General features: G+C 37.6%; 3 protein-coding genes, 1 long non-coding RNA gene and 1 pseudogene across 5 annotated transcripts; 2 read left to right on the plus strand and 3 right to left on the minus strand.

The window, feature by feature from the left end:
- Positions 1-239: 239 nt before the first annotated feature.
- On the minus strand, positions 240-2,935 carry LOC111480276. Of its 2 annotated transcripts, XM_023125226.1 has the most exons (3): positions 2,635-2,935; positions 1,833-2,461; positions 240-1,327 (listed from the first exon to the last, which is right to left on the minus strand). In XM_023125226.1, the coding sequence occupies exons 2-3, from the start codon at positions 2,444-2,446 to the stop codon at positions 607-609; spliced, it is 1,335 nt and encodes a 444-aa protein (XP_022980994.1). In that variant the 5' UTR covers positions 2,447-2,461; positions 2,635-2,935; the 3' UTR covers positions 240-606. The 2 variants fall into 2 exon arrangements, with proteins under 2 accessions (XP_022980994.1, XP_022980993.1); XM_023125225.1 differs by having other exon boundaries at positions 1,833-2,935.
- Positions 2,936-7,413: 4,478 nt separating this feature from the next.
- On the plus strand, positions 7,414-10,146 carry LOC111480273 (annotated as a pseudogene).
- An 86-nt stretch (positions 10,147-10,232) lies between these two features.
- LOC111480270 (amino acid permease 6-like) lies at positions 10,233-13,598 on the minus strand. Its single transcript, XM_023125219.1, has 7 exons — positions 13,415-13,598; positions 13,097-13,330; positions 12,917-13,010; positions 12,410-12,624; positions 12,192-12,322; positions 10,967-11,194; positions 10,233-10,850 (listed from the first exon to the last, which is right to left on the minus strand). The coding sequence occupies exons 1-7, from the start codon at positions 13,524-13,526 to the stop codon at positions 10,425-10,427; spliced, it is 1,440 nt and encodes a 479-aa protein (XP_022980987.1). The 5' UTR covers positions 13,527-13,598; the 3' UTR covers positions 10,233-10,424.
- LOC111480340 lies at positions 10,661-11,564 on the plus strand. The gene is made up of 4 exons (XR_002717793.1): positions 10,661-10,753; positions 10,939-11,208; positions 11,308-11,382; positions 11,462-11,564. It is a non-coding gene; the product is annotated as an uncharacterized LOC111480340 (long non-coding RNA).
- A 7,241-nt stretch (positions 13,599-20,839) lies between the features above and the next one.
- Positions 20,840-24,174, minus strand: LOC111480235 (receptor protein-tyrosine kinase CEPR1-like). The gene is made up of 2 exons (XM_023125164.1): positions 21,511-24,174; positions 20,840-21,429 (listed from the first exon to the last, which is right to left on the minus strand). Exons 1-2 carry the CDS (start codon positions 23,972-23,974, stop codon positions 21,041-21,043), a joined length of 2,853 nt encoding a protein of 950 aa, XP_022980932.1. The 5' UTR covers positions 23,975-24,174; the 3' UTR covers positions 20,840-21,040.
- Between the last annotated feature and the right edge of the window lie 1,672 nt (positions 24,175-25,846).

Raw genomic sequence — 25,846 nt, forward strand, 5'->3', positions numbered from 1 at the left:
AACAAGAGTGTGGAAATGTTTATCCGTTTTAAAATCCTAAAGACCAAATGCAACAAGTCAAAACCGACCACATTTGTTAAGGGTGGGCTTGAAATATTATTCAAATAAAGAAAAGATGTGACCACTTTGTAATCAATCCCCACGCAATTAAATTCTTTATAATAACAACACCACGCTTGTTTCTTCAGCTAATCATAATCCCTAAACCTGCCTGTAATTATAAGGATAAAACCATAATGTAAGGATCAAGAAGGTCAATTAATGGTCAGATTTGGATATATATCAACAAGAACAACATCTTCGAAGCCAACCCCTTGTTCTTCACCAAACAATGTCACACACCAACCATTAAAAAAAGAAGAAGTGAGGAGCAAAAACAGTGCCCTGTCGACTGTTCTACTCTCTCTTTCACAGACTGTACAAAAACCCTGTAAAAATGGTTGTTAGCAGAACCCCAAATCACTCCCACACGACGGAATAAAAAGCCGTCGACAAATTGCGCCACTCAAAAACCCAAACGCATTCATTCAATTATAACTCAAAGAACAAACAAAAACAAAGAACAAAAAGTACCATCCCCATCACGAGGCTGTGGGTTGGATGATCTCAAGCAAGAAAATCCAACGGTTGACACAGCTCCTTCCTCAGCCTTTGTGAGAAAAGCCTGCATGCGTCCATGCTAAGATCGATGGCCGCTGCCAATGCCACGAATGCGGCCGCGTCTTCTGTGCAGTTCACGTGCTGCACGCTCACTTCCACTCTCGGCTTGCTGCATTTCCCTTCCCCTTCTATGCTAGCCCCCATCACAAACCCTCTATACACACAATACGGCCAAAGCCCGTACCCGTAATCCCCGCTGCTCCTCGGACTACACGCCGGCGACGTTGAGTTCACCGGCGTTGATCTCCCCGTTGAGCTTCCACCTAAGTCAATCACGAACTTCCCTCCCTTGTTCGTGTTTAGAGCCGACTCCGCTAGTACAATCCCGGCCGCGCTCATCCCTCCTTTCGTGTCCGGCATCAGCTCAAATCGGTAGCCTAAACCGTCCGACCCACCCCGCTCCCGCCATGCCTCGAGTCGACCCCATGGCTTCCACGTGCCATCGCCTGGTCGAAGAATCAGCCACGATCCTGGGTTGGACCGGCTGACCCTATCGGAACCCGGCGAGGCAACGAACGGGGTGACCATAGAAGCGGCGGCGACGGGTGAACCGGAAAGGTCGTGTACGGTGATGGACCAACCTTTTCTCTCCTTCCCTGGGCGTTCCCTTTCGCTTCCGAACGAGCTAAGCCAACCCCTTGAACTGCTCGATTCTGTAGGCAATGATCTGAAACGAACCAACCAAATATGGACCCAACCCAGTTAGAATAAACAGCTGAATTTCTAAGTACAATTACAAAACTAGCAACGGAGGGGACAGAGAACAGTAAGAGAAAGTGGAGGATTCGAGCGAGGACGAAGAATATTGAGTAAAGATGCTCTGATACCCATTTAAAACCTTAATTTCCTGTCTGTTTCCTTTTTAAGGACTTAATCTTTCATTACAGAAAGAGTAAAGCAGAACCCTTAAATTGATAGCAACTTTACCGTACATTCAATACAAAGCTTTACGCATTGCTGTTTCGCAGAGCATTCAAATTCTAATAAAACGAGCTAGGAACGCGCGGAAAGTAAGAATTCGTGTGCAACCAGAAAAGAGAAAAGATACGAACAGGGCTTGAAGCATAATGCTACAAGAACACTAGTTTGATTCTAAAAGGCGAATACGAGTTGAAAAAAGTAGACAAAGAATGAAAACAGCGGCGGAGAATGGGGGGAAAACTTTAACGAACCTGGATCTTTGAGTCCGGTCGCCGGTTCTGAAGCTGAACTTGCAGGTGAATACGGGTTGTCTAATGTTGCCCTGAATCTGGAACACCTGCGGACTGCATTCGGGTTCACCATCGAACTGAAACACGAATCTCGGGTCGGGTTCGGCTTTGACATTCAAATGGAATTGCGCACAAGAACCCTTGGAGTCTTTCCCTACTGAAATCCACCCATTGTGGAATACTGTTGCCCTTGATTCAGTTCCCGCCAGTACCAAAGGTACAGATACTTTACCCAATAGTCTCCCGGAGTCGACGCCGCAAGTGGTGCCTCTCCGCCCGCTATAGATAGAGATTTTCAGGCACGGTCTTGAAGCGAATAAAGATTTTCCGGCAAGCTTCTCGAGATCAGACTTACTGAGATGAAACGTAGCCGCCGTTGACGGAACCTGACCATCGGGAAACTGATTCTCAGTAAACGGCACAACGGCGGTTTGCACCGGCAGTTTCTTAAACTTGATTTTACAAAAGCAAGGAGACGAAGAAGGATGAACAACGGAACGAGTAGGCTTAGACGCCACCGGAACCTTAAGAGCAAGATTTCCAACAGTGAGACGCACAAAAGGGCACGGATCCATGGATGCCCCTCCGCACTTCACTCAAACAAAAACAAAAAAAAAAAAAAAAAAATACTCAACACACCAAGAACAACAACTCGCAAAGAAAGCGAGAGTTGAATCCGTGAGAGCAAGGAGTCTTAATCATGGAAACGAAACCTAGAAATGCGTGTAATATGGCGGAAATATACCCTCAAAAACACCATTACCAGAACAATAACCTCGATTCCCCGGCGGTTCTTCCGCTTCAGAATGCAGCGCAAAAAAGGGGAAAATAGTACAGACGAATCAAAATCCACCTCGAGGATGAACTCTTAATTAAATCACTCTGCAACAAAATTGCAGAAGCAATTACTGTTTGTAGAAGAAAGTACGAAAGAAGAAGAGAGAGTTCTTAGAGAGAAGCATTAGTTGCGAACAGGCTGTGAATGAATAGGGGGGGTTTGCGTTTGGAGAAGGCTTTCAGAATTTGGTTTCCAGCTGTGTACAGCCTGTCAATCAAATGCCAATTCAGCCCCTCTAATTTCCATTTTTTTAATATTCTAGCCACGTCCCTCAGCTCCTTATTACACACCCGTGGGCCCCACTTGTCCCACGTTGCAGACTTTTCTTCCAATTTCCAGTTTTACCCTTGGTTTATAAAAAATCCTGGTCGCCGGTTTTAATGAGGATTCAGATGATTTGTTTCTGGCCGTAGGATCTGTATACCGGTTTGGATTTAAGTTTTTTCTCCCACCAAAAATATAAATATATTCCATCCAAACCCACCCTCCACCTCATGTTCATTGACCACTCGGATACCAGTCTGACGTCACTTCGCACTTTTGAACTCCAGCCATTTGTCTCCGTCTGACGTGGCATACTCTAATTATTACAAATCCCCAAACGGTTAAATCCTATACCCTTTTCTCATATTCGTGTTAAATATACTTAAAAAATAAATATATATTTTTTTTAAATGTGGAAAATTATGTAATATTGAAATTTAAGTTTTTAAGAAACTAAAATTATCTATTTAAAATAAATATCTTTTAATATATATATAAATTCAAATATTAAAAATATGTGTTGGGCCTTTGTGTATTTGACAAGACAAAATATCTGCCGTCATATCGATTACGAGCCAACCAAACCAAGCAATTAGCAATGGACAAAAGCATACCTCCATGTGACAAGTTGAATGTCCTAGTGGATTAAATTATTAATTTTTTTGAATTATTTGGATAATTATCGTCATTTATCGTTATAATTTTAACTAAGCTTATATGGTCACCGTGCTACATCTTTTATATGGCACAGTGATCGAGAATACAAAAGATTTATCACACGAAAAGATAACACAAAATTCACCATGTTCGAAGTCTCATTGCATCTAAAATACTAATTAATCGAACTAATTTTTCATAATAAATTGACATAATCGCAATAATTTAATTTAATTAGGGTTTAGGTGTGATAATTTAGCTCGGTTGATTTGTTTTTCAAAATATATATATATATATATATATATATATATATATATATATATAGTTATTGTTACAGTTATGCAGTTATATCTACTCGCAACTAATAAATAACTGCGTGGAAGGAGAAAGAGATTTGCTAAATGAGGCACGAAACTCCGCTCAAATGGTCGTTTTTCATTTCCATTTTAATTTCACCTTATATCCAAATAGAACAATATATGTTAGCAGTTGACTTAAGTTGTTACAAAAGGCATTAGAGTCGGTCAGGGCAGTGTGACAATGAAGATGTTGGACAGAAAAAATTATTAGGTCTCACGTATGTTTGGAAAGAGAATGAAATATTTTTTTTATAAGAGTGTGCGTATACTTTTATATATTTATTTATTTATTTATTTATTGGCAGGGATGGGAAGTGGAATTTTATTAGTTATTATCTGATTGATTTAAAATTAAAGAATTAATATTTAAGAAAAAAAATGTATGATTTGAAAAATGAAAATATAAATGGATAAAATGATGAAAACTTGTGGTGCGTTTGGTTTGAAGTTGGTGGCGTTTTGGGCAGCGACAACCGTCGTTTAGCGTGCCTTTTTCATGTTGTTTTTTTTTTTTTTTTAATAATAATTTTAGGTAAATTATTGATGTACAAATTAAATTAATTGCACAATTACCATGATAAATTATTTAGATTAATTAATTAAATAATAACTATATAATTTGGGGGAGATTTCGCATTATAAAATTAAAAAATTAATTTACATCATAAAGTCCCACAGCTTCCAAGCTTTTGACCATTTACATTATATTTTCAATGGAAAAATAAAAATTAAAAAAAGGTCAACTCTCAGTTAGGTTGACCGGACATTGGGGTTTAAAAGGATAATATTTTATATTTAAAATTTAATTTGATGTGGAATATAATAAACATAACATATAGTACGCAATAAATAGTTAGTGGGAGTGTCACATCATCTCTTACTTTTTATTTAATGTTGGATTTTATCTCATTTTTTTACCTTAATTTAATTAATTCAACCATTCTTTTCCTCCGACATTCTCATTTTTTTATTTTTTATTTTTTATTTTAAAAAAATAAAATTAAGTTGGTTATTCTCTATAATTAAAATAATAATAATAATAATTTTTTTAGTCAACTACATTATCTTTCCGCCAATTATACCTTACATTCAGGATTCATGCCGTGCATATTGTCGTCTTTTGAGATCTTAAAAAAAAAAAAATAAATAATCGATTTATTTTATTTAATTTCATAATTATTATTTATTTTTTAATAACTCTTAATCTTTTTAATTATTTGAAATAAAATTTTTAAAATATATATTGAAATCTAATTTAGATTATTTATTTGAAATAAATAAATAAATAAAATATTTTATTTTTATTAACAATAAATAAGTTTGAATAAATGACTCGAACTAGTACAATTTAAAAAAATTATGATTAGTTTGTGTTAAAAGAATTTATAATCGGAATAATTGGGTTGAGTCTAAAAAATATTTGAAAAATTAAAAAATGAAACGAAATTTATAATTTAATAGCACAAAGCCCATGGGCCGAAATATGATATGAGGAATGGCCCAATAAAATGGGACGATTTTCATAATATTTTATAACGTGAAGAAAACGAAGATAACGAATCCAATCCCAATTGATAGGTCTCCATTGTCTTTCTCACGCTCTGTTAGGAGCCATGTCGATTTCGACCTTTTTCGGCTGTAGGATTTCGGTTCCGCCATTGGTGAATCCATCTGCAAGAAATGCTGCTCCATGTTCCGGCGGGAGTTTGGTGATTGAATGCTCGTCGAGGCCAAACAAGAAGGCGACTGCACATCACATGAAAACGAGGCCACGGAAGTCTCAGCCATGGGACATTCGGCGCAAGCCGACTGTGTATCCACCTCTGCCGCCTCTTCCACCGGACTGGACTTTTGTTTCACCAGTCTCTGGCGATGGCAATGTGGAGGTAGCCTCTTCGATTGCTTCATCGGAACAAGCACTGTCTACTAGCGAGTAACACTAGTAACTCTTTCTCTGTTCTTTTCCTGTATTATCTGTATCATCGACGTTTTAATTAGACTTTTGTTTCGGAATTGTGCGGCTCAGCCGTCTCTGTTTAGTCAATCCGCTATCTGGAATTGTTTCTACTAATGAAATGCATCTCGATTAATTTGTCGAATCAAGAATTGGCTGTTGCACGTAATCTGTCTGTTTGTTGCACGGAGTAGAACCCTAGACCTTTCAGTACAAAACAACCTAATGTTTTAGATTTTCCGTCTCTCTAATTCTACCGATCTTCAATCCACAAGAACTCAAGGAATAATTCCATGAATTTTATCCAATTACATCAATTAGGTTGGTTATTGCTGATGCGAGTTCGTTTTGATGATTCAGTTCGACTAATGCTTTTGATTCTGAGGTTGAATGAAGATAACCATAAGATTTGATGCGAGATATTTGAAAACGATAACAAATGCAAAAATAATTTATTGATATCGGAGAAAACGCATTTAGCAAGATTTGATCATCTTTTTTTCTTTGTGGAATTCAACTCATTTGTTGTGAGATCAAGAACATTTGATGAACAGATTTTTTACAAATTAATTTTCTCTTTCAACCTTTTCTCAATTTTTATAGCCTCAAACAACAAAATACTTTCTTTTATACCAAATAAAATCGAGTATAATTAAATTAAGACTTCAGAATTCTAGACAACTCACCACTCAAAACACAGACTTTAGAACTCATACCACAAACATCAACATATTAAATCTACTAATTAACTCCACCTAACTTATTATTAATCTTCACTTCTTAACCCCCACCCGATTACATCTAATCGGGTCGAATGGCATCATCTGGCCAAGTCGGGACCGTATATAGTAAACCCGACCCGACTCAGATTTCCAGAAACCGGAGAAATTATGCAAAACGCCGATGACCTCTCGCTTTCTCTTCTGGAATTTCAAGTGCAAGGGATTTCGGTCATTTCTCCAACTCCTTTTGCACTGCTCGGAGCTCAATAACTGGACGGCATTTCCCACCGGAATTTCCATTGAAGGCCGTTTTCTTCGACCTGGAATCACTGAATACCCCCCTGCTACTGTAAGTTTTTTTAGTAGCGGATATTATACTCTTCTTTAAGCTTTTCATTATCTTGTCTAAGCCGGGTCGGTCTCCACAGTTTAAGCTTTAATGGTCTCCATACTTACTTCATTTAGCCATTCAAAATTTAATACTCGATCATTTGCCAAACTCTTGCGTTTGTAATTTGTTATGATGCAAGGAAATGGATATTTTCAGTATGTGTGCATTCCCTTAGCTTCTTGGCGCTGGGTTCTTTTTTTTGTCTCTTTTGTGTTTTTCATTCGGACGAATGTGTTTTGTAGATGCAATTTGGGTCAGTGTACTTGCTGGTTTTCTAGTACAGGATGCTTCTGAGGTTTAGTTATCTTTGTTGTTGGCTTATTAATTTGGAACCCTTGTTCCGTGTTATTAGCAGGAATGTCTGCTCCATTGACTCCCTTCAAAGAGATCACGTGATCGGAGCTTTGTCGAGCCGAATGGGAAAGGAAAGTGGCACAAGCCATTAGGTGGTTCTCGTTCACAAAACCAATCCTTCAAACTCTCTCCTGGTTATGCTGTCTTTCGTGTCCTCTTTCCTGTTTCAAGAATTGGCAGCCTAATAGGTGGAGATGGGGATGTTTTATCTCAAATTCGTGAAGAAACAGGTGTAGAAATCAGAGTAGAGGAAACTGTACATGGAAGTGATGAGAGAATAGTAGTAATTGGAGGCCCTAATCAAGAAACTGAAGTGAACCCTGAGCAGAATATTAAGGAAGACAAGAAAAATTCTGAAGTCGAGGAGAACGGTGATGATATTGCTGAGTGTAAAAAGAAAGAAGACAAAGATTCTCCTCCTTCGGAAGATGCTAAACAGAAGGAAGTTCCACATTTGCAATTGTGGAAGGCCCTCTTTCTTGTATCTGAGAAGTTCTTCGACGAAGAAGCGGTGGCAGAAAACAGATGCTGAAGGTGATAAGCTGTCTACATAATTCTTAAGATTGCTTGTTCTTTCTAGTCAAGCTGGGTGCTTATTGGGAAAGGCTGGCAGTGTAGCCAAACAAATGTCATCTGATAGTGGAGCGCAAATTAGAATTCTTCCCAGGGATAAACTTCCTACCTGTGCAGCATCCAGTGATGAGTTAGTCCAGGTAATTCTGGGGACCACGATTAGTGTGTGTATCACAATTCTTCCCAGGGACGAACTTCTGCTAATGTCTTGTTCCTACTAGTTTCTTCATTGGTATAATTACGACATAAGTATTTTCCTTAACTTGATTATATATTTTTGATCATTGAAATTGGCAGTAGCAACTCATCATTAGTGAACAGTCACTGGATTCCATGAGATGTTTTGTTTAAAGTATATGTTCTACTGCTTGTAAATGTTATCCCTTATACATGTTCCCAGCATGAAACAAGAAAATGATGAACCAAAAAGGAAAAAGAATCAAAGCATTTTATAATATATTACTATTGCCCGACTGCTGGTCCCAACTGTTGAAGTTTTGCACATCTGTCTCCTATGGTTTGTGGAGGTGGCATGCCTTGAGTTATTTTAGCCATAAGGCCCATAGTTTTGTGTCAGGGCGATATGTTGAGTTTCTAATGTTCGATTTTTATTCACACTTTTATTTTGATGATATGGATGCAGATTAGTGGAGGAGTTGATGTGGTGAAGAAGGCCCTTGAACTTGTTTTTCAGCAGCTAATGGATAATTCTCCCCATGATAAAGATACCGTCGCCTCAAGCATGACTGCACAATCATCACATTCTTCTGAACAGTCTCGTTCTAGGGCTCATGAATATCATTTGGGTAGTAGTTCTTTTAATACTCATGGAGGCCCTTACTCTGTGCCGCGTGTTGTTGGCAATTTTTGTTCCAGTGTTCCTTCTCTTGCTCCTAAACAGTATGAAACCAGCATTCCTTGTCGAATCCAACCTTCTCATGAAATTTTAAGTTTTCGTTTATTATGCCCATCTGAGAGAGTTGGAAATATAATTGGAAAAGGAGGAGCAATAGTTAAGACTCTTCAGCAAGAGACAAGCTGTGACATCAAAGTTGTTGAAGGTGCCTTGGACTCTGATGACCGTATTATACTTGTAGCTGGTCCTGCGGTAGGGTAATAATTCATTGAGTATTCAAATGATGAGATTTTCCATATTGGCCCTTTATTAAATTTTCATTTATAGATTGTTACTAGATTATTTTTCTTTAACTTCTGAGACCAATTCATCTTTGAAGCATCCAGAAGACAGAATGTCGCCTGTGCAAGATGCTGTTTTTCGAGTTCAGGCCAGGATTATAAAGACTGTGCCAGACAGCAAGGAACAGAACTGGGTAAACAAGAAACCTTCCCATACGTCATGCCATCATATAGATGCCATAAGCTAGTTTGCATAATAAGTAATTGTCTCACTTGAAGCGTTGTGCTCGATCTCAATATTTGTTTTCTTTTTAGTACTTTTAGATCTTTGAAGTGAGCCTATTCGTTCACGGGTGCATGTCATGCATGCTTTAGTTCCCTTTTCTAAAAGTCTTTATGTATGGGATAATAATGTCTTACAGATTCTGATATAGAGATCACGGTGGAATATTTGCAGTCATTTAAAAATGAAGTTCTAATTAGTAATCTAACTTTAATATGAAGGCAGCTTTTCATTGTTAAAATGAAATTTATGAAAGAAGACCTCCGATTAGTAATGTACTGAAATGTAGCAATAGTCACAGCTATCTCACAGGACCCATCTTTCTTGTAGATTTCTGATGCAAAAATTACGATTTCCGAACCAAAGCAAGGAGCAGTTGAAACTCTAGTTATCATTTCTGGAACGCCTGAGCAGACTCATGCTGCCCAGAGTCGTATTCAAGCTTTTGTTATCAGTGAGACCGAGTCTAGTTGATTTGTATTCTTTGGTAATCATATGGTTTGCCCAATTTGGCTATTTAAATATTGTTTAACAGGAGGGCAGTGTACTGGTTTCCACTGGTCTTAGTCGGAATTTATTTCTGATCGTAGGTATAGACGATGACCACTTTCTTATCTCTGAGCCGATTGTTTTGGAGAAAGGATGTTGCACAGACGAGTATTAACTGCTGATACGCCTTAGGGGCAGTTAGTTTTGCCATAATCTGGAAAATTTGACACACTTGGAGCTCTTGTGACATTTTCCCCCTCAATATGTAAACACAGCCTAACGATGATCATGTTTTTGTGAAACTTGTAAGCATATATTGTACTTAGGGGCAGAATAGCAGTTGCAGAAAGATATTTATTTTCATTGATAAATTGCATTGTTCCTTTTCCTTTTCCCCTACTAAAACTTATCGTCATAATGTAGAGGCCGTCCAATAGGGTTGTTGAAAATTTAGGAGTAGTTGTAAATTCAAATTCACTTTGAGACAATGCTGGTTGGTGACGTTTATAAGATTACTGGACTTTGCTACTAATCAAATCTCAACTTGGAAGGGCTTGTATTTCTTCACTTCATGTGCCAGGGATTGAATTGATCCAGCAGCAGCCATTAGTGAAATGACCAAGCAGGCCCAGCTCAATATCTTCAGCCAGATCCAGGTGAAAGAGAATCTGGGCAATTTAGTCCTTGCTATGTACATCTCGACCGGAAAGTAAACTGTCAATGGCCAAAATGAAGTAGCCCCAAGCAAAGCAAGGAAAGCATTGAAGAATGGGAATATCATAGCTATCACAGTCGTCACTATGACATATGCTGTCCTCCAAATCAATCTGAAGTAGCTGAGCGGATACTCTCCATTAAAAGGTAACTTGATGATGTGCTCTGTTGTTATGAATTTGCTTTCTGGCCACCTTGTGTTGCACCATTTTTCCACGAACCCATACACGGGCTGGCAGAATACCTGCAGGTTATAGTATTCATGTACAAAACTTAGAACATAAACTGATGGAGTACTAAAAGATTAAGTTTCGCAAATGTCGTTCATGTAGGAGTTGGGAACTGATCAATTGATTTCACCTGGTAAGCACCAACTAGGTGAACAGCAATGCAGATATTGGCGAAGTCAATGAGCCAAAAGGGCTCGTAGAATCCGAAGCCAGTAAGGAAATTTCCTGGTGCATTGTTTCCGAATGCTGCATAACCAACACAACCACAGAGTATGTAGAAAAGACTGGTGGTTGAGATGCCGACAAAAGTTGCCCTCTTCATTGCTTTGTTTTCTGGTGGGCTTGATCTCAATGTGTCCTGTAAATTCATGGGTAAGTCATTGAGCTGTGAGTTCATTGCTAGTTTTGGATTTGTTGCTACATTATCTTGAGCAGAATAATACGTATGAATGTGAGCTTTCAACATGTTAGGAACAGGGACATGCTGGGCCAAACCTTGGCCGGGGGAGTGATGCAAGCGACAAGAGTTGGAACATCATCAAAATGGTAACACATCTGTTTTCAGCAGTAAAGATGAAAAAACTGGAGATTTTAAATGTAATTTATTGTATGATTGGTTTTAAAGGGGTCCACAGGAAGAAGTTTGTTGGACCGTCGTCTCAAATCCATTCGAAACTCTGTGATGGTGATGTAATGAATCTGCACCCAAACCCAGAAAGAAATGAAGATGCCATTTTTCTGGGTGCTGAAGATTGGGACCGCCTTTACAGTACAGTGGATGTGGTCCACGCAATTTCTATGGTCCATAGAATCCAAATCCGAGCCGAATTTTCAACCACAATCATTCTTATCCAAACGAAACGAAAAACAGAGTTCAATGATAATTGGTACGTACTCTTTTCTTCTTTGTATCTACTAGATCTCTAAATTTTCAAAGTTTATGGTTAAATATGCCATAGTTTACTTTAAATGTGAATGTGAATGTGAGTATTCTATAAAGTAAATAACAAAGAAGAAAGCAAGCAAGATGTCAAGTCAGTGTCGTTCCGAAACTGGACCCCGTACCATAATAGAACAACTCTTTGACGTTGCCTCTCATATAATGGCTCCCCTTACTGTTGAAGATTTTTATACTGTTATTGTTTAGCCACACTTCTATGTCTCTTACATGTTCTTCATTCATTTTTCAACCTTCCCCCCCACGCTTCTTTCCTTTCATTTTCATACCCACCTCTTATTTTCTTCCCACTCACAACTAGAATCTGCCTTTTTTTTTTTTTATTGAAATTCCTTCACTTACATTGTTGTTGAAGTTTCAACTCTAGTGGTAGATAGGAGAGAAAGAAAGAAATTACCTGTATTTCAACGAGGACGGTAGAGTAGGCATAAGCAAAGGCAATATCCCCAATAGCTCGGAAGGCCCTGAATACTTTCTCCTGTCCTGAGACATCAATCCCTGTCAAGCCTGTTTGTCCATTCTCACCACCTTCAACACACAAAAATGTGACTCATAATTTTGTACCATAAAAACTATGTTTCAATCTTATATCTTTATGTGTTTCGGTATGTATACTTGCGACTTTTGCGATGGACAGGCCGACACCGATGCTAGCGTAAGCAAACGACATGATGGCGGCAAGAATAGAGAGCCATGAGAGCTTGTGGAAGTTGGGAATTTGGCTGAGCAAAACTTGCATGGCCGAAAATAGTAGCATGTATGGAACACCAGACACGGTGCAGTCTGCCTGATGCCCATTCTTGTGGTAGCAGTTTGATTTCTTCACCGCTCTGATTTCATTTCATTTGTCACAAAATCATTGTTAACTTGGCATTTTAAATCATCCTAATTTACATCTCGGGTTGGTCTACGAACTGTTAGGTTGTGAATTTAAGTTACCCGTGTTTAAGAATATTTTAAACGCTTTTTAAAACTTTAAAAACCTATTAAACACGGACAAAAGACAAGGGGAATTTAATACTTGACAACAAAACCGAACAAAGCTTTTAATACATACTAAAGAAACAGGAGATTGACTTCAATAGTTTGTTAAGATAAGCATAGAGGCTAAAGTATACTTACACCATGCTAATCGAGGCAGTAATGGTGTAGCCAATGCTAATCCCAACCAAATTACCATATTGAGCTAACCCACAAAGCTTAAACTTTGTTCCTCCTGCACCATTCCAAGATAACCCAACTCAACAAAATGGTGGAGAGATCAAAACAGAAGATTTCAGTTTAGTTTAGTTTTAGTGTTACCCAAATGAGCTTTGACAACATCCATATAAGTGTAGTTTCTTTTCCCAGTTACTGGGTCTGGAGCTCTATAACAATCAGCCAACATGGTGGAAGTGAAATATGTGATAAATGAAAACGCCACCAAAACCGCTGGTCCGACCACCCAACCCAACTGCGCAATCGTCCATGCCAAAGATAGAACTCCCGACCCAATCACCGCCGTGATGATATGAGCACTTGCAGTAATCCATGTTCCTTCCATCCACACGTATATGTACTTCAGTTTGTATAGCTCAGTAGATAAGATGCAAATAATTATAATAATAGAACTATCACTACCTGTTCGCTTCTCTCGACCATCGTCATCGAAGTCCTTGCCAAACCCGCCCAAGGCAGCTTCTGGGTTTTGGTCGAGGTGCATGGAGTTCTTAGGGAATTGATGTGTAGCCATTTTTGGTTGCTTGTAGAGAGGATGGATGTGGGAAGTGAAGGGGAGAGCTATGATATAAATATAGGAAGCAAAAAGAAAAAAGATACAACGAATAAGGAAAGGTTGATTGTGTTTTATTGTTTTGGCTCAAAAAAGAAGAAGATAGAATTCAAGTCATGCAAGGAAATCTCTCATAAGTTAAATTGGTAGAAATCATCTTCAAAGAATAAATCTTTATTCATCCCTTCTATTATTTTAAACCAATTTTTACTTAATTCCCGTTTTACCCTTTTCAGATTTCGTCTCGACGTTTACGTAAAAGTTTGTCCAAATTTAAAGGAGCTTTTGGAGAGTTACAGATCTAAAGTTCATGATATTCGGACTAAAATTTATTCGAACTTTAACCTATTAAGATTCTGAACAGTTAAAAACTCAAAGTTACGTACTTTTCAAGGGTTGTCTCAAACGTTCAAAAAAGGGTCAAAAGGAAAATAGGAAAATTTTGGGGGTGAAATGTAGAAACGTCCTACACCATCAATAGTGGGTGAATTGGTTTTTTGTTTGCTAAAAAGCCCTCCAAAATTCATCATGAAAATTGGAAATCCCCACATAATAAAAACATGTTTTCATTTTCGTCCATCCATTTCTATTATTTCATCTTTTGGCCCATTCTTCTCTTACATTCAACCTTTCACTTATACACTCTCAACCAAGCTCTCTCTTTTTCCAAAGATTATTCAACCCAATTAAAATAATATCATCAATAAATTATACGCCCGATACCGTGACCAAAATTTTAAAATCGTATTTTGAATTTACACGTCCTTAACATTTAAAGAATTAATGACAAAATTACTTATATAGATACATGTATTTCGAGGTTCATTAGTTCGTATTTAATTAGGTGCACGGTTTTGATTTATACATGAATTATATTTAATTTGGTGCATGATTTTTCGTCACAAATAGTATTAAGGAATGTCCCAAATTACCTATATATATATATATATATAAATACGTTGACATAGTGGAAAAGGTAGAAAATCCGTTTACCATTCTTTTCTAGTAATACAAAGTTCACTCTTTCCAAACGTTCCGTCACGAACACGTTAAAGTAATTAAATCATTCTTTTTTAAAAAAATTGATTTATATTCTAATGGGAGTAAGTGTCAAAATGTAAATTTAATTAAGTGGAAGGTAGCTTATCTAAATAAAGAATCACGACATGAATGGAGAATAATGGATAAAGATAAATCTTGTAGGTTCTTAAAATTAAATAAAATAAACTAAAATAATAATAAATAAATAAAGAGATGGGTGTGAAATTAAATTAAATAATTGGATTTTCTAAAAAATAATTAGTAATATTTTTTAAAATATTGCTACTTATCATGAACTAATAAATAAATAAATGATAATTTATTAATACTAATATTTTTATTAGATAAATTAAATAATTTTTGGTAAAGGAAATAAAATGAAAAAATAGGAATTAATAAATAAAAAAAATTAGAAAAAACATGTGTCGTGCGTACGCACATTGGCCTGTCCTTGGCTCCATCTTTTTGTGCACTATTTTCCAAATAATTATTATTATTTTTATTATCCAATTCCTTTTTCAATAAACAATTATTTATTTTATTATAAAATAAATACATAAATAAAGTAGAGAATAAGGCAAAGCATGTTATTCAGAATCTTAAGTGATTGCTCCATACGTGTAAAGTCTTCAAACTTTTCCTTTTGTTTTGGTAATAAAAAATGCCACCAACCCTCTGAGACAGCTCAAGTTCACCGCTTGTAAATATGATTCTCTTTAGACTTTTCGTTTCGGGCTTCCCTTCAATGTTTTTAAAACGCGTAGAGATTGTTGAGAATTGTTGAGAGTGAGTCCCACATTGGCTAATTTAGGGAATGATCATGAGTTTATAAGCAAAGGAATACATCTCCATTGGTACGAGACCTTGAGAGCTTATGCTCAAAGTGCACAATATTATACAATTGTGGAGATTCGTGATTCTTAATAGACAATGTTTCGTTCCCTTCTCCTGATAACATTTCCAACACACAGTCTCTACCTTCAAGACTTTAACAAGCTTCCAATTCTCCCCTAGGCTTTTACTAGTTGGTGGTGTTTTATGCGAGTGAATGTGACTTAAAGGGCGATAATGATAATTTTTTGTATTTATATACTTGGAATTAAGGTATGAATGGAACATTTTTAGGTTGGATTGCATTAAAGTGGAATATTGGTTTATGTTTTTCCTAAGAAAAACAACCTTGATGTGACTTATTATGTTTTTTTTTTATTATTATTTTTATAACTATATCCTGTCTCCTTTTGCATATTTAAGATTTTTTAAAAAAAATTATCGACAGAATTAAAAAAAATATTAAAAATTCGTGGTTGTAATTTAACTAAATAGTGTTTTATATTATGTTTGACATAGACTTTATTAAATAAGTCGATGCTAACGTGACAGAGGGTAAATAAACCACAAATTTTCCCTAATTTCCCAAATAATGATAATTAAATAATAAATTGAATTTGAAATTCCAAATGCAATTAATGCGACATGCAATTATACAAAAGGACACAATGATGTTTGAAACACGTATGGCCCAATCTATTAAAACAAGGGCCCATATTCTAACACATCACGGCCCATTTTTCCTTTACAATGTTTCCATTTAGTCCCTGCATTTTAATATTTTTTTAATTGTAGGCCGTGAATGCTCTCTGGGATCTCACAATTCACTCCCCCCGCTTTGGAGCCTAGCGTCCTTGCTGACACTCGTTCCTTTCTTCAATCGATGTGGGACTCCCAATCCACCTTCCTTTGAGACCTAGTGTCCTTGCTCGCACACCACCTCGTGTCCACCCCCTTTGAAGCTCAGCCTTCCATCGCCCAATGTCTTACTCTGATACTATTTGTAACAGCTCAAGCCTACCACTAGCAGATATAGTCCTCTTCATGCTTTCCCTTTCGAACTTCCTCACAAGGTTTTTAAAACACATATGCTAGAGTTTCCACACCATTACAAAGAATCTCACAAAAACTATTTCTCTCCACCTCTCCCTCTCTTCCTCTTCTAAACAATCACACGAACATATAAACATACTCGTACCTACACATCCATGAGGCATGACGAATACCATCTTCTAATCCAACTACATCTGGTTGTCGAGAAACATGTACGACATTCATATATGGAACAAAAAAAAAAAACAAAACATTTCTGTTTCCCTGTTCTTGTTCTTCTCTCTTGACTCAGTGCTCTGCTTAGCATATCAGTAACCCTGAATTCTACCCTTATTTCAGCCCAAGTCTTCTCATGTTACTGAGTTCTTGGTGACAGGCAAGGGAACCTCCATAGTTTCTTACCTCCCAATTCACCGCAGATCCCTTACTGAAAGCACTCAATATGACAGAAATGGGACCCTAAACCTCTGCATAGTTCTTACCCTTCCCTACCTCCAACCAACAAGTAATCAAGTCTGTACACAGGATGACAGGAATCTATTCCTATCTTATTTACTAACCTTTTCCCCCCACACTGTTTTAACTAAACTTTGTGGTGAATGTGTGTGCTTCCCTTACCATATTCCTCTATCAATGTTCTTTTTTCGTATGAATGTATTAAATGAGTAAATAGTAGCACCAAAGGAGACGGCTGACCTGATCTCATAGTTCAATGTCGTATTATACCTGTAATAGCTCAAGTCCACCGCTAGCAGATATTGTGTCCTCTTTGGGCTTTCCCTCAAGGTTTTTCAAACGCGTATGCTAGGGAGAGGTTTCTACACCCTTATAAAGAATGCTTCGTTCCTCTCTCCAACCAACGTGGGATCTCACAATCTACTCTCTTTCGGGACCCAGCATCCTGGCTACCACTCGTTCCCCTCTCCAATCGGTGTGGTGTGGGATCTCACACAACCTGACTTAAATGAAGTCAATTGCTCAAACGACCGTTACAAATACGATTCATCACAAAACAAACAAGCAAGCAAGCAAATACCCCACCCTTTCCAGACCCATGAATTTGAAAGGCAGTCATATGAATTGATTGTCATTTGTCATATCTTACAGCTTTCTCAGAGACTGGATTCCAAAACAGCAGCAAAAGAAAATTCATGATTGAACACATTTGTTCTACCAAAAACAAAAAAAGGTAACATTATCCAGAAGGCCTACAAATATCAAGTTAATGGGTTTTAAAAAATGTGATACTAAACAACTTGACAGAAGTACTCTTGTGAATTGTCATAAAGGATAAGCTCCAGAACTGTTCAGGAAGACTTTTCAATGTTCATATGCCAGAATGGAGTAGTTTTTATTGAAGAATTTCGTGAGATTACACGTCGGCTGGGGAGGAGAATGAAACACCCTTTATAAGGGTGTGGAAACCTCTCCCTAGCGGACGCGTTTTAAAAACCTTGAGGGGAAACCCAAAAAGGAAAGCCTAAAGAAGACAATATCTACGAGTAGTGGGCCTGAGCTGTTAGAAATTCTCTCTAGCCATTTCCTCAACACAAGAAAATCTCATCAAAAAATGCTCTACAATTAAGAGCTCCCACTCAGCTAAGGAAATAAGAACCATATGATAAGCAACAGAATCTAAGCAATGGAGTAACCATTGTTATGACAATGTGCATGAACAGCTACATAACATGGCAACTCGATCCGAAAATCAAACTTCACTTTCTAATTGGGGAAGTCAAGTTGGAGTAAAGAAGCACTTCGTGCAAAGAAGCAGATCGAAACGAAGACAATGATCCATTGCAGCTTGAAATTGGGCCATGAAAAGAAAATTCAGCTAGCTCTAGTGGATGAAAATCAAGAATGAGCATAAATTTCAAAATCTGTCAGGCTAGAACATATAAACTCATAAATCTCCAGAAATCATTCGTAAACAGTAACCCCTACTCTTTTTAATATCAATCAATGCCCAGAATTATCATCATTACACATTGCATATTGGATGAACAAGATTCTACAGATGATCAAACCACATTGTTCTTTGTTCTTATCTATTTCATTCATCTGTTAAACTAAAAACAAAATCATTGCAAATGAACGATAATCTCCACAAAAACAAATTGTAAACGGTAGAATCAACTCCAATGGCCAGGGAGCCAACCACCAAGATTTTGTCCTCTTCCAAATCATAGAATCAATCAAAAGCCCCTAATTAGCAACAAATAGTATTGAATATTGACACGGTCAAACAACAAATATAGAAGTTACCAAAAGAAAATCAGACGAACACAAAAGGGAAGTAAACGAAAAGAGTTAAAAGAAGTGTAAACCAAGAGAATGAAATGAACATATGCTTCTATTAATTGCAACCCAGTAATGAAAGTAAGGAAATCATACATAATCCTCATCATTATCTCGATACATACATACATACATTTGGAATGTCATCAAAAAGCTTCTCACCCAGCGAGCAGAAACGGGCATTTGGAAAAAACCCCATTAGAGATGAAGAAAGGTACGGTGTTCATCATCGTTTAAAATTCAAGGGAAACCCCAGAAACCCCCAAAAAATAACAAGAACTGAAAAGGGGTATGAATATTATATATATATACGGTGTATTGTTTGCCTGGCTCCATCCTGTCTGCCTTTTTGAACGCAATAGAGAAGCTACATTGTAGTGCAACTATCTGTAAATGCCCGAAAATGACCTTCGATTTGGGAAGGCGCAATGAGAATAAAGGCGTTGGGGAGAAAGGGCAGGTTGGGGATTGTGTAAAGGGGGGGAGAGAAAGCTGTGGAGCACAGCCATGGCGGAAACAGAGGGGAAGGAAGAAGATGAGTAGAAGAAGAGATTGGGTGGTTTATGGGAGGCGTTTTGAGGGCCTTCGATTTGGGGATGGCCGGTGAAACGCCATTTTCAACTCTTTTCTCTTTCTTTGTTCTTGTTCTGCAATATTAATACTCCCCGTTTTGTCTCTGCCCCGTTCTTTCTCCCTAATCGCTATCAATTTTGGTGCCCGTCCCACGCAAATAACCTCTTTTATTATTATTATTCTTTTAAAAAATTATTAAAATATCATTCCTCAAATGTGTTATACTCTCAAGAATTAAAAAAATGGCTCTTTTTTTTTTTTTTTTTTAAAAGATATTATATTTAATATTTACGGGTCACAACATATCACTACAATCTTAAGTACTGACCAGAATAGGTATTATTCAACAAGAATCTCATTCTTCGGACACCAGCGACTGACTTAAGTGCCCTTTGAACTACGTGAAATACATGGCTCACTAACTCGAGGCCTGTTGAATTCTCAAATTATATAGAAATTTTAAAATATATTGGAAATTATTGCTATTTAAATTTTAAAATATAGATTAAATTTGGATATTAAAATTTTAAAATTAATTATTTTATTTAAAAAAAAAAAAAAAAAAAGTTTAGAGTGGAACACCCATGACACAACCCACCCATCATCACAGCTTGCAATTTGACTTTTGGTGGGATGTGGTATTTCTGTACAATTTGCAGATATTAATGCAAACAAATAAATTAAATAATATTTTAAATTATATATATAAACAATTCAAATTAATCTCAACCGTCAAAACAATTAATCAATCATCGAGATCACTCCAGTCAAATATTATTTTTTATTTTTTATTTTTTATTTTCCCTCATTAATAATGCCTTGCCTGCTTTCACTAAAATGTTTTTAAATTATAATTTTCAGTTAATAATTTACTTTTTCCATATACACATAAATAATAATGGGCTGGAAATCCCTCCCTCCATATTTATTTATTTATTTATTTATATTTACCTGTTTCAATGGTTTAAATATTAAAATTTAAACCTTGTTAATAAAATATTATATTATATTTTTTTTACAAAATATGTGACACTTATTATGATGCTTACATTTTTAATATATGCTTTTTTAATATATATATATATTAGATTATGCTTTTCGGTTTGAAGTGGGTGTGGGGTTTCAATGCAATTCGGAATCATGCCTTCAATTATATTGGATTAGAATAAGGACCCGTTTTGATGCAATACGCAATGACATTCCTTACAAAAATTAATCACGAGCGGTGAGCTTGGACTCTTACAAATTGTATCATGTCCAATCACTGAACGGTGCAAGACATTGGTTGAAGTAGGGTTAGACCTTCTCCATAGTAGACGCGTTTTAAAATCATGAAACTAACAGTGATACGTAACGGACCAAAACAAACAATATTTGACTATTACAAATACTTTTTTGTATGGGTAATTCCCGCTTTCATTTACTAGCTAGTTATATAGTTCTATCGACATTTTTATAAGTAACGAACTTCACTGTTCTTTTGTCGAAATCAGGCGACAAACACTAATAATCATATCAAATAAGCTCGAGAAAAGTAATGTCAAGAAATATAAAAGAGAATATTTACAAGAGTTGGCAAATCATACAGATATATGTACGCATACGAAGATGCTATACCCATTGACTTGAAGATTAGGGTTGTTCTCGATTGGATAGATGCAACTTTTGATGGTTCAAAGTCATAGCTCAAATGGGTTGTTCTTGATTTTGGCGAAGGAGTGTTTCGAGCATTTGTTATTTTGAGAATCGAATTTGCAAGGGTTGGCTTCAATTAACAACTGAGCCACTTCCTTCATGGTAGGTCGAAGAGCTGGATTCTTGTACGTGCAACGAATTGCAATCCTCAGAACTTGAATCATTTCATCTTTGAACGACGCCGAAACTCTCTTGTCTAAAACTTCCATAGCTCCTTCTTTCGTGTCTACTTTATTCGACACCCAGTATATAATATTCTTATTATCTCCAAACTCCGCCTCCACCGGCTTCTTCCCAGTTATCAGCTCCATTAACACAATCCCAAAACTGTATACGTCACATTTCGTTGTTGTTTTTGATGAATATGCATACTCTATTTCATATAAATGATATGATTTTAGGATACAAATACGAGGGACTAAAACATTCAATGAGTTAAGAGACGAGAATATACCTGGAGCGAGATAGCCATAGGTCCCCGCAATGACAGTAGTAGTGGAATCCTTTCCGGCTCGAGCTTGCAAAACCTTAGCGATGCCGAAATCCGCAACTTTTGGGTGATAATTCACGTCGAGTAAGATATTAGTGGTCTTAATGTCCCTATGGATAATAGAAGGCAACAAGTCATGGTGAAGATAAGCCAAGCCCTGCGCTATTCCGAGCGCAATTTGGTGCCGCGTTGGCCACTCCAAATGAACCCAACCCTTATGGAGGGCGTCCCATAAGTTGCCATTTGGCATATACTCATAGACCAAAAGGCTGCAATCCAAGCTGGAGAAATAGCAATATAATTTCACTATATTTTTATGCCGTATACTCCCCAAGGTCTCCACCTCTGTTTTTAATTCCTTATCCAAATACAATTGATCTTGATCCGACGTCGTATCCTTCCCCTTCCGACTCCATAGCCGTTTAACGGCGACGATTTCGCCGCTGTTTAATTCGATTTTGTACACCGTGCCGGAGCCGCCATGGCCGACGATGTTCTTATCGACCATCGATTCGATTATCTCTCGTGGGTCGAAGCTAATTCGGTGGAAGCTTTTGACGTCGTACGAGAAAAACGATGACGACAGTGTTTCGTCCTGTTCCATTACTGATTTTTCTCTGCTGAATCGCCGTCGTAGATACAGAGCAGCGCCGATGAAGATTATGAACGCTGATATTCCGATTGCCCAGATGGAATTCAGCCGCTTTTTGTTGTAGTTTTGTGAACAAATTGGGAATTTGTGATCGGAGGAATCTAAATAAACCGAAACGCAGAGCCCCGTATTGCCGGAGAAGCTTTCGGCGAGCCCGCCTTTGATCAGAGACAGAGGAATCGGACCGGAGAGTTGATTGTTTGAGAAATTGATTGAATTCGGCAGCAACTCGCAGAGGCTTTCTGGGATGTTTCCGGTCAAACGATTGTCGGATAAATCAAGAACATTCAGAGATTTCAGCTGAGAAAGTGAAGTGGGTATTGAAGAATTCAGCTGATTTCCTTGTAAAAGCAACAAATTAAGCCGCCGGAGATTCCCAATTTCGGAAGAAATCGGGCCCGACAAGAGATTGTAGCTGAGATCAATCTTAACCAAATTGGTCGCTTCAGAAATTCCCGGCGGCAACACGCCGGAAATTTTATTACTCTGCATGAACAACTCGGAGAGATTTCTAGCTTTCACAAAAGAATTCGGAATCTCGCCGGTTAGATTATTGTTACCGAAATCAATAATCGAAACATGAGGAAGACCCAGAAGCCCCTCCGGCACCGGACCGGTTAATAAATTGGAACTGACACGAAACCGTAAAAGTGACTGGCATTTACCGTACGACGGCGGGATTTCACCGGAGAATTTGTTTTGCAACACGAGAAAATACATTAATTTACCTTCTCCACAGACATCCATCGGTAACCGACCGGAGAAATCATTTTCCGACAAGTCGAGAACGACCATTGGCGAGAATTGACCCAAATTACTTGGAACTTGTCCTGTCATGTAGTTGTCGTAAAGGGATAACATAGTGAGTGTCGTTGAATTCGAAATTGAAATTGGAATCTCCCCTGTTAAGCTGTTATTGTAAAGCTGAAGAACTTCCAGCTTAGGAAGACGACAAATCGACTCTGGAAGCGTCCCAGTCAACTTGTTGACCGACATGTCCAAGTCCACGAGTTCTGTCAAATTCCCAAGCTCCTCTGGAATTTCGCCGATTAAAAAGTTGTAATAAAGCTCCAAGTCTCTCAAGTTCTTCAGATTTCCGATTTCTCTCGGGATTTTTCCGGCGAGGAAATTGCCGCTTAATTCCAGGTCAACGAGCGATGTCATGTTCCCAATCGTCGCCGGAATCCGACCTTCCAGCATACATGTCGTCAACACCATTGATTTCAGCTTCGTCAAGCCGGAGATACTCTCCGGCAACTGCCACGTGTTGAAATTACTATCTTCATTGAAATTCAGCCTCTCGAGATTTGTCAAATTGAAGACCGACAACGGAAAGTCGCCGGTGAAATTGTTGTACGACAAGTCGAGAGTCCTTAAATTTTTCAACGGCGAGAAATCCGGTAGCGTCCCTGTTAGATACAGAAAAGTCATATCCAGTTCTTCCAAAACAGAGCAATTCATTATCCCATGTGGAAAAGTCCCACGAAACCCACTCCGGCCAAGACGGAGCACTCTCAATTCCGGCAAATAAGAACAAACATCCGGTGGAAACCTCCCGGAAACCACCCGACCTGAAAGATCAATCCCCACCACAAACCCCATTTCATTACAGCTCACGCCGGTGAAGTTACAGAACGATTTCCCATCCCAATCAGACGGCAGAGAATTCCCGACCACCGTCTGTTTCATCAGAGAGAAAAACTCCGACTGATCATTCCCGACCGCCGGAGAAATCAAAGAGACAAGAAAGAAGAAGAACAACAACTGAACAACCATATCTCTGTCTCTCTGTCTCCAATTAAATGGGTTTTGAAGTGGGTTTTCCGGTGAGGTTGCAGAGACAGAGTCGAAGAACAGAGGAACAGAAATGGGTATGGACGCAGGAAGCAATCATAAGAAGGAATATGTGTTAAATGTTTGGGGGTTTGGGTTTGGTTTTGCATAAAGAAGCTTTAAATTTTATACGCCATTCCACTAACTAATGTTTCAACGAATAATCTTAATCGCTTCAAATACTTCATGTTCTTGTTCTTGTTCTATACAGATTTTGATTCCATGTGGGAAGAAGCTTGAGGCCTTGTGTGTAGCCTATCTAATCACCCTCCATTTGTTTCTTCTAAGTGCACCGTTGGAGATCCACCAAAGTCACACACAAAGCCAAAGAAATTGCTTTAAAGATCATCAAATCCTTCTTTACCACCCTCTTTACTTTCACTCATTTCCATTTCATCAAAGTTTACACTTTACAGCTGATTAAAAAAGCAAATCCCGATTGAAAAGGTATTAATTCAGTTACTGGGACATCCGAGTAATGAAGGGGTATATGAACGAACCGAACCCACATTTAAATGAGAGTATACTGAGAATAAAATGGCTCAAAAAGAGTATACTGAGAATTAAAAATCACTATCTATACCAACATAGGAAGCATCCTGAAAAGATTCGTGTTGGTTTGTAGGGATAGTTTTATAGGAGAGCACATGTCAGAACTTCTCTGCTATTTTTAATAATTTATCAGAGCCAAACACCAGACGGTGTGCCAACAAAGACGTTGAGCCCCCAAGAGGGTGGATTGTGAGATCCCACATTCATTTGAGAGGAGAACAAAACATTTCTTATAAAGGTGTGGAAACTTCTACCTAACGTTTTAAAACCGTGAAGTTGACGGCAATACGTAATGGGTTATAGACAATATCTACTAGCGGTGAGCTTAAGTTGTTTCAACCCTACTGAACAATAGATTGTGCGTTCCTACTATCTATGACTACTTTCTAAGGTCCTCCACTGTACTTTGGATTAAGGTTTAGTTATGTGTACATCAATGATTTGACCACGTGGCAAGCTTTCATTTGTAAACAATTTATAATAAAACCTATAATGTGTAAAACAAAAAAACTATTCATGTCTTGAAGGAGGAAGCAAAAGCCTGAACTAGAAGCTCTCCACATAAAATAATAATAATAATAATAAATGGTCCCACCATCACCCTACTAAAAAAAAATTAGTGCTCAATAATTTTTAATTGATTATATTAATTAAACGAGTAGATATTGTCTGTAAGTGTAACAACCAAATAACTTGCGCCCACCATTAGTAGATATTTCTTATAAGTAATGTTTCATTTCCCTCTCTAATCGATGTGGGATCTTGCCTAGTGTCTTCAATGGTACACCACTCGGTGTATGACTGTGATACATAACGGGTTAAAACGGACAATATGTGCTAGTGGTGGGTTGAGATGGTTACAATAGTCTAGTTTTAAAGGGGAAGAACGGGAGAGAGGAAGAGTGCCACGTGGACATAAAATGGGGCGTACAAAAGGAAGGGGAAAGTTGAGAATCTGTGTTGGGGAGGAGTTGTCCATAAAATGCAAAGCAAAAGATGCCCACTCCTAAAAAGCCAATTGGGAATCTGATTTGGTAGCTTCAATTCTCTCTTAATTTTCTTTTATTTTATTTTCTTTAAATCATTTTCAAAATTCCAACGTGTCCATTTCTCATTGGATGGTCTTTAAAAATATTTGAGTGGAAATTACTATTTTCTCCAAGAAAAAATAAGTGGGTTTCTACAAATATTCTTATCCTCATGAGTTGGATTTCTTTTCTTTTTAATATATATATATATATATATATATATTAATTGTTCTGT

The sequence above is a fragment of the Cucurbita maxima genome, unplaced genomic scaffold (genome assembly GCF_002738345.1).
Source record: "Cucurbita maxima cultivar Rimu unplaced genomic scaffold, Cmax_1.0 Cma_Scf00006, whole genome shotgun sequence".
Classification (NCBI taxonomy): Eukaryota; Viridiplantae; Streptophyta; class Magnoliopsida; order Cucurbitales; family Cucurbitaceae; genus Cucurbita; species Cucurbita maxima.

Coding starts and splice junctions, on each gene's coding strand:
- LOC111480276 (XM_023125226.1), bottom strand. CDS start 2,446: ATGGATCCGTGCCCTTTTGTGCGTCTCACTGTTGGAAATCTTGCTCTT. Junction 1,328..1,832: donor GACCGGACTCAAAGATCCAG/GTTCGTTAAAGT, acceptor GGTTCGTTTCAG/ATCATTGCCTACAGAATCGA.
- LOC111480270 (XM_023125219.1), bottom strand. CDS start 13,526: ATGGCTACACATCAATTCCCTAAGAACTCCATGCACCTCGACCAAAAC. Junction 12,323..12,409: donor GTCCATCGCAAAAGTCGCAA/GTATACATACCG, acceptor TGTGTGTTGAAG/GTGGTGAGAATGGACAAACA. Junction 10,851..10,966: donor ACCTAGTTGGTGCTTACCAG/GTGAAATCAATT, acceptor TATAACCTGCAG/GTATTCTGCCAGCCCGTGTA.
- LOC111480235 (XM_023125164.1), bottom strand. CDS start 23,974: ATGGTTGTTCAGTTGTTGTTCTTCTTCTTTCTTGTCTCTTTGATTTCT. Junction 21,430..21,510: donor CTATGGCTATCTCGCTCCAG/GTATATTCTCGT, acceptor TATATGAAATAG/AGTATGCATATTCATCAAAA.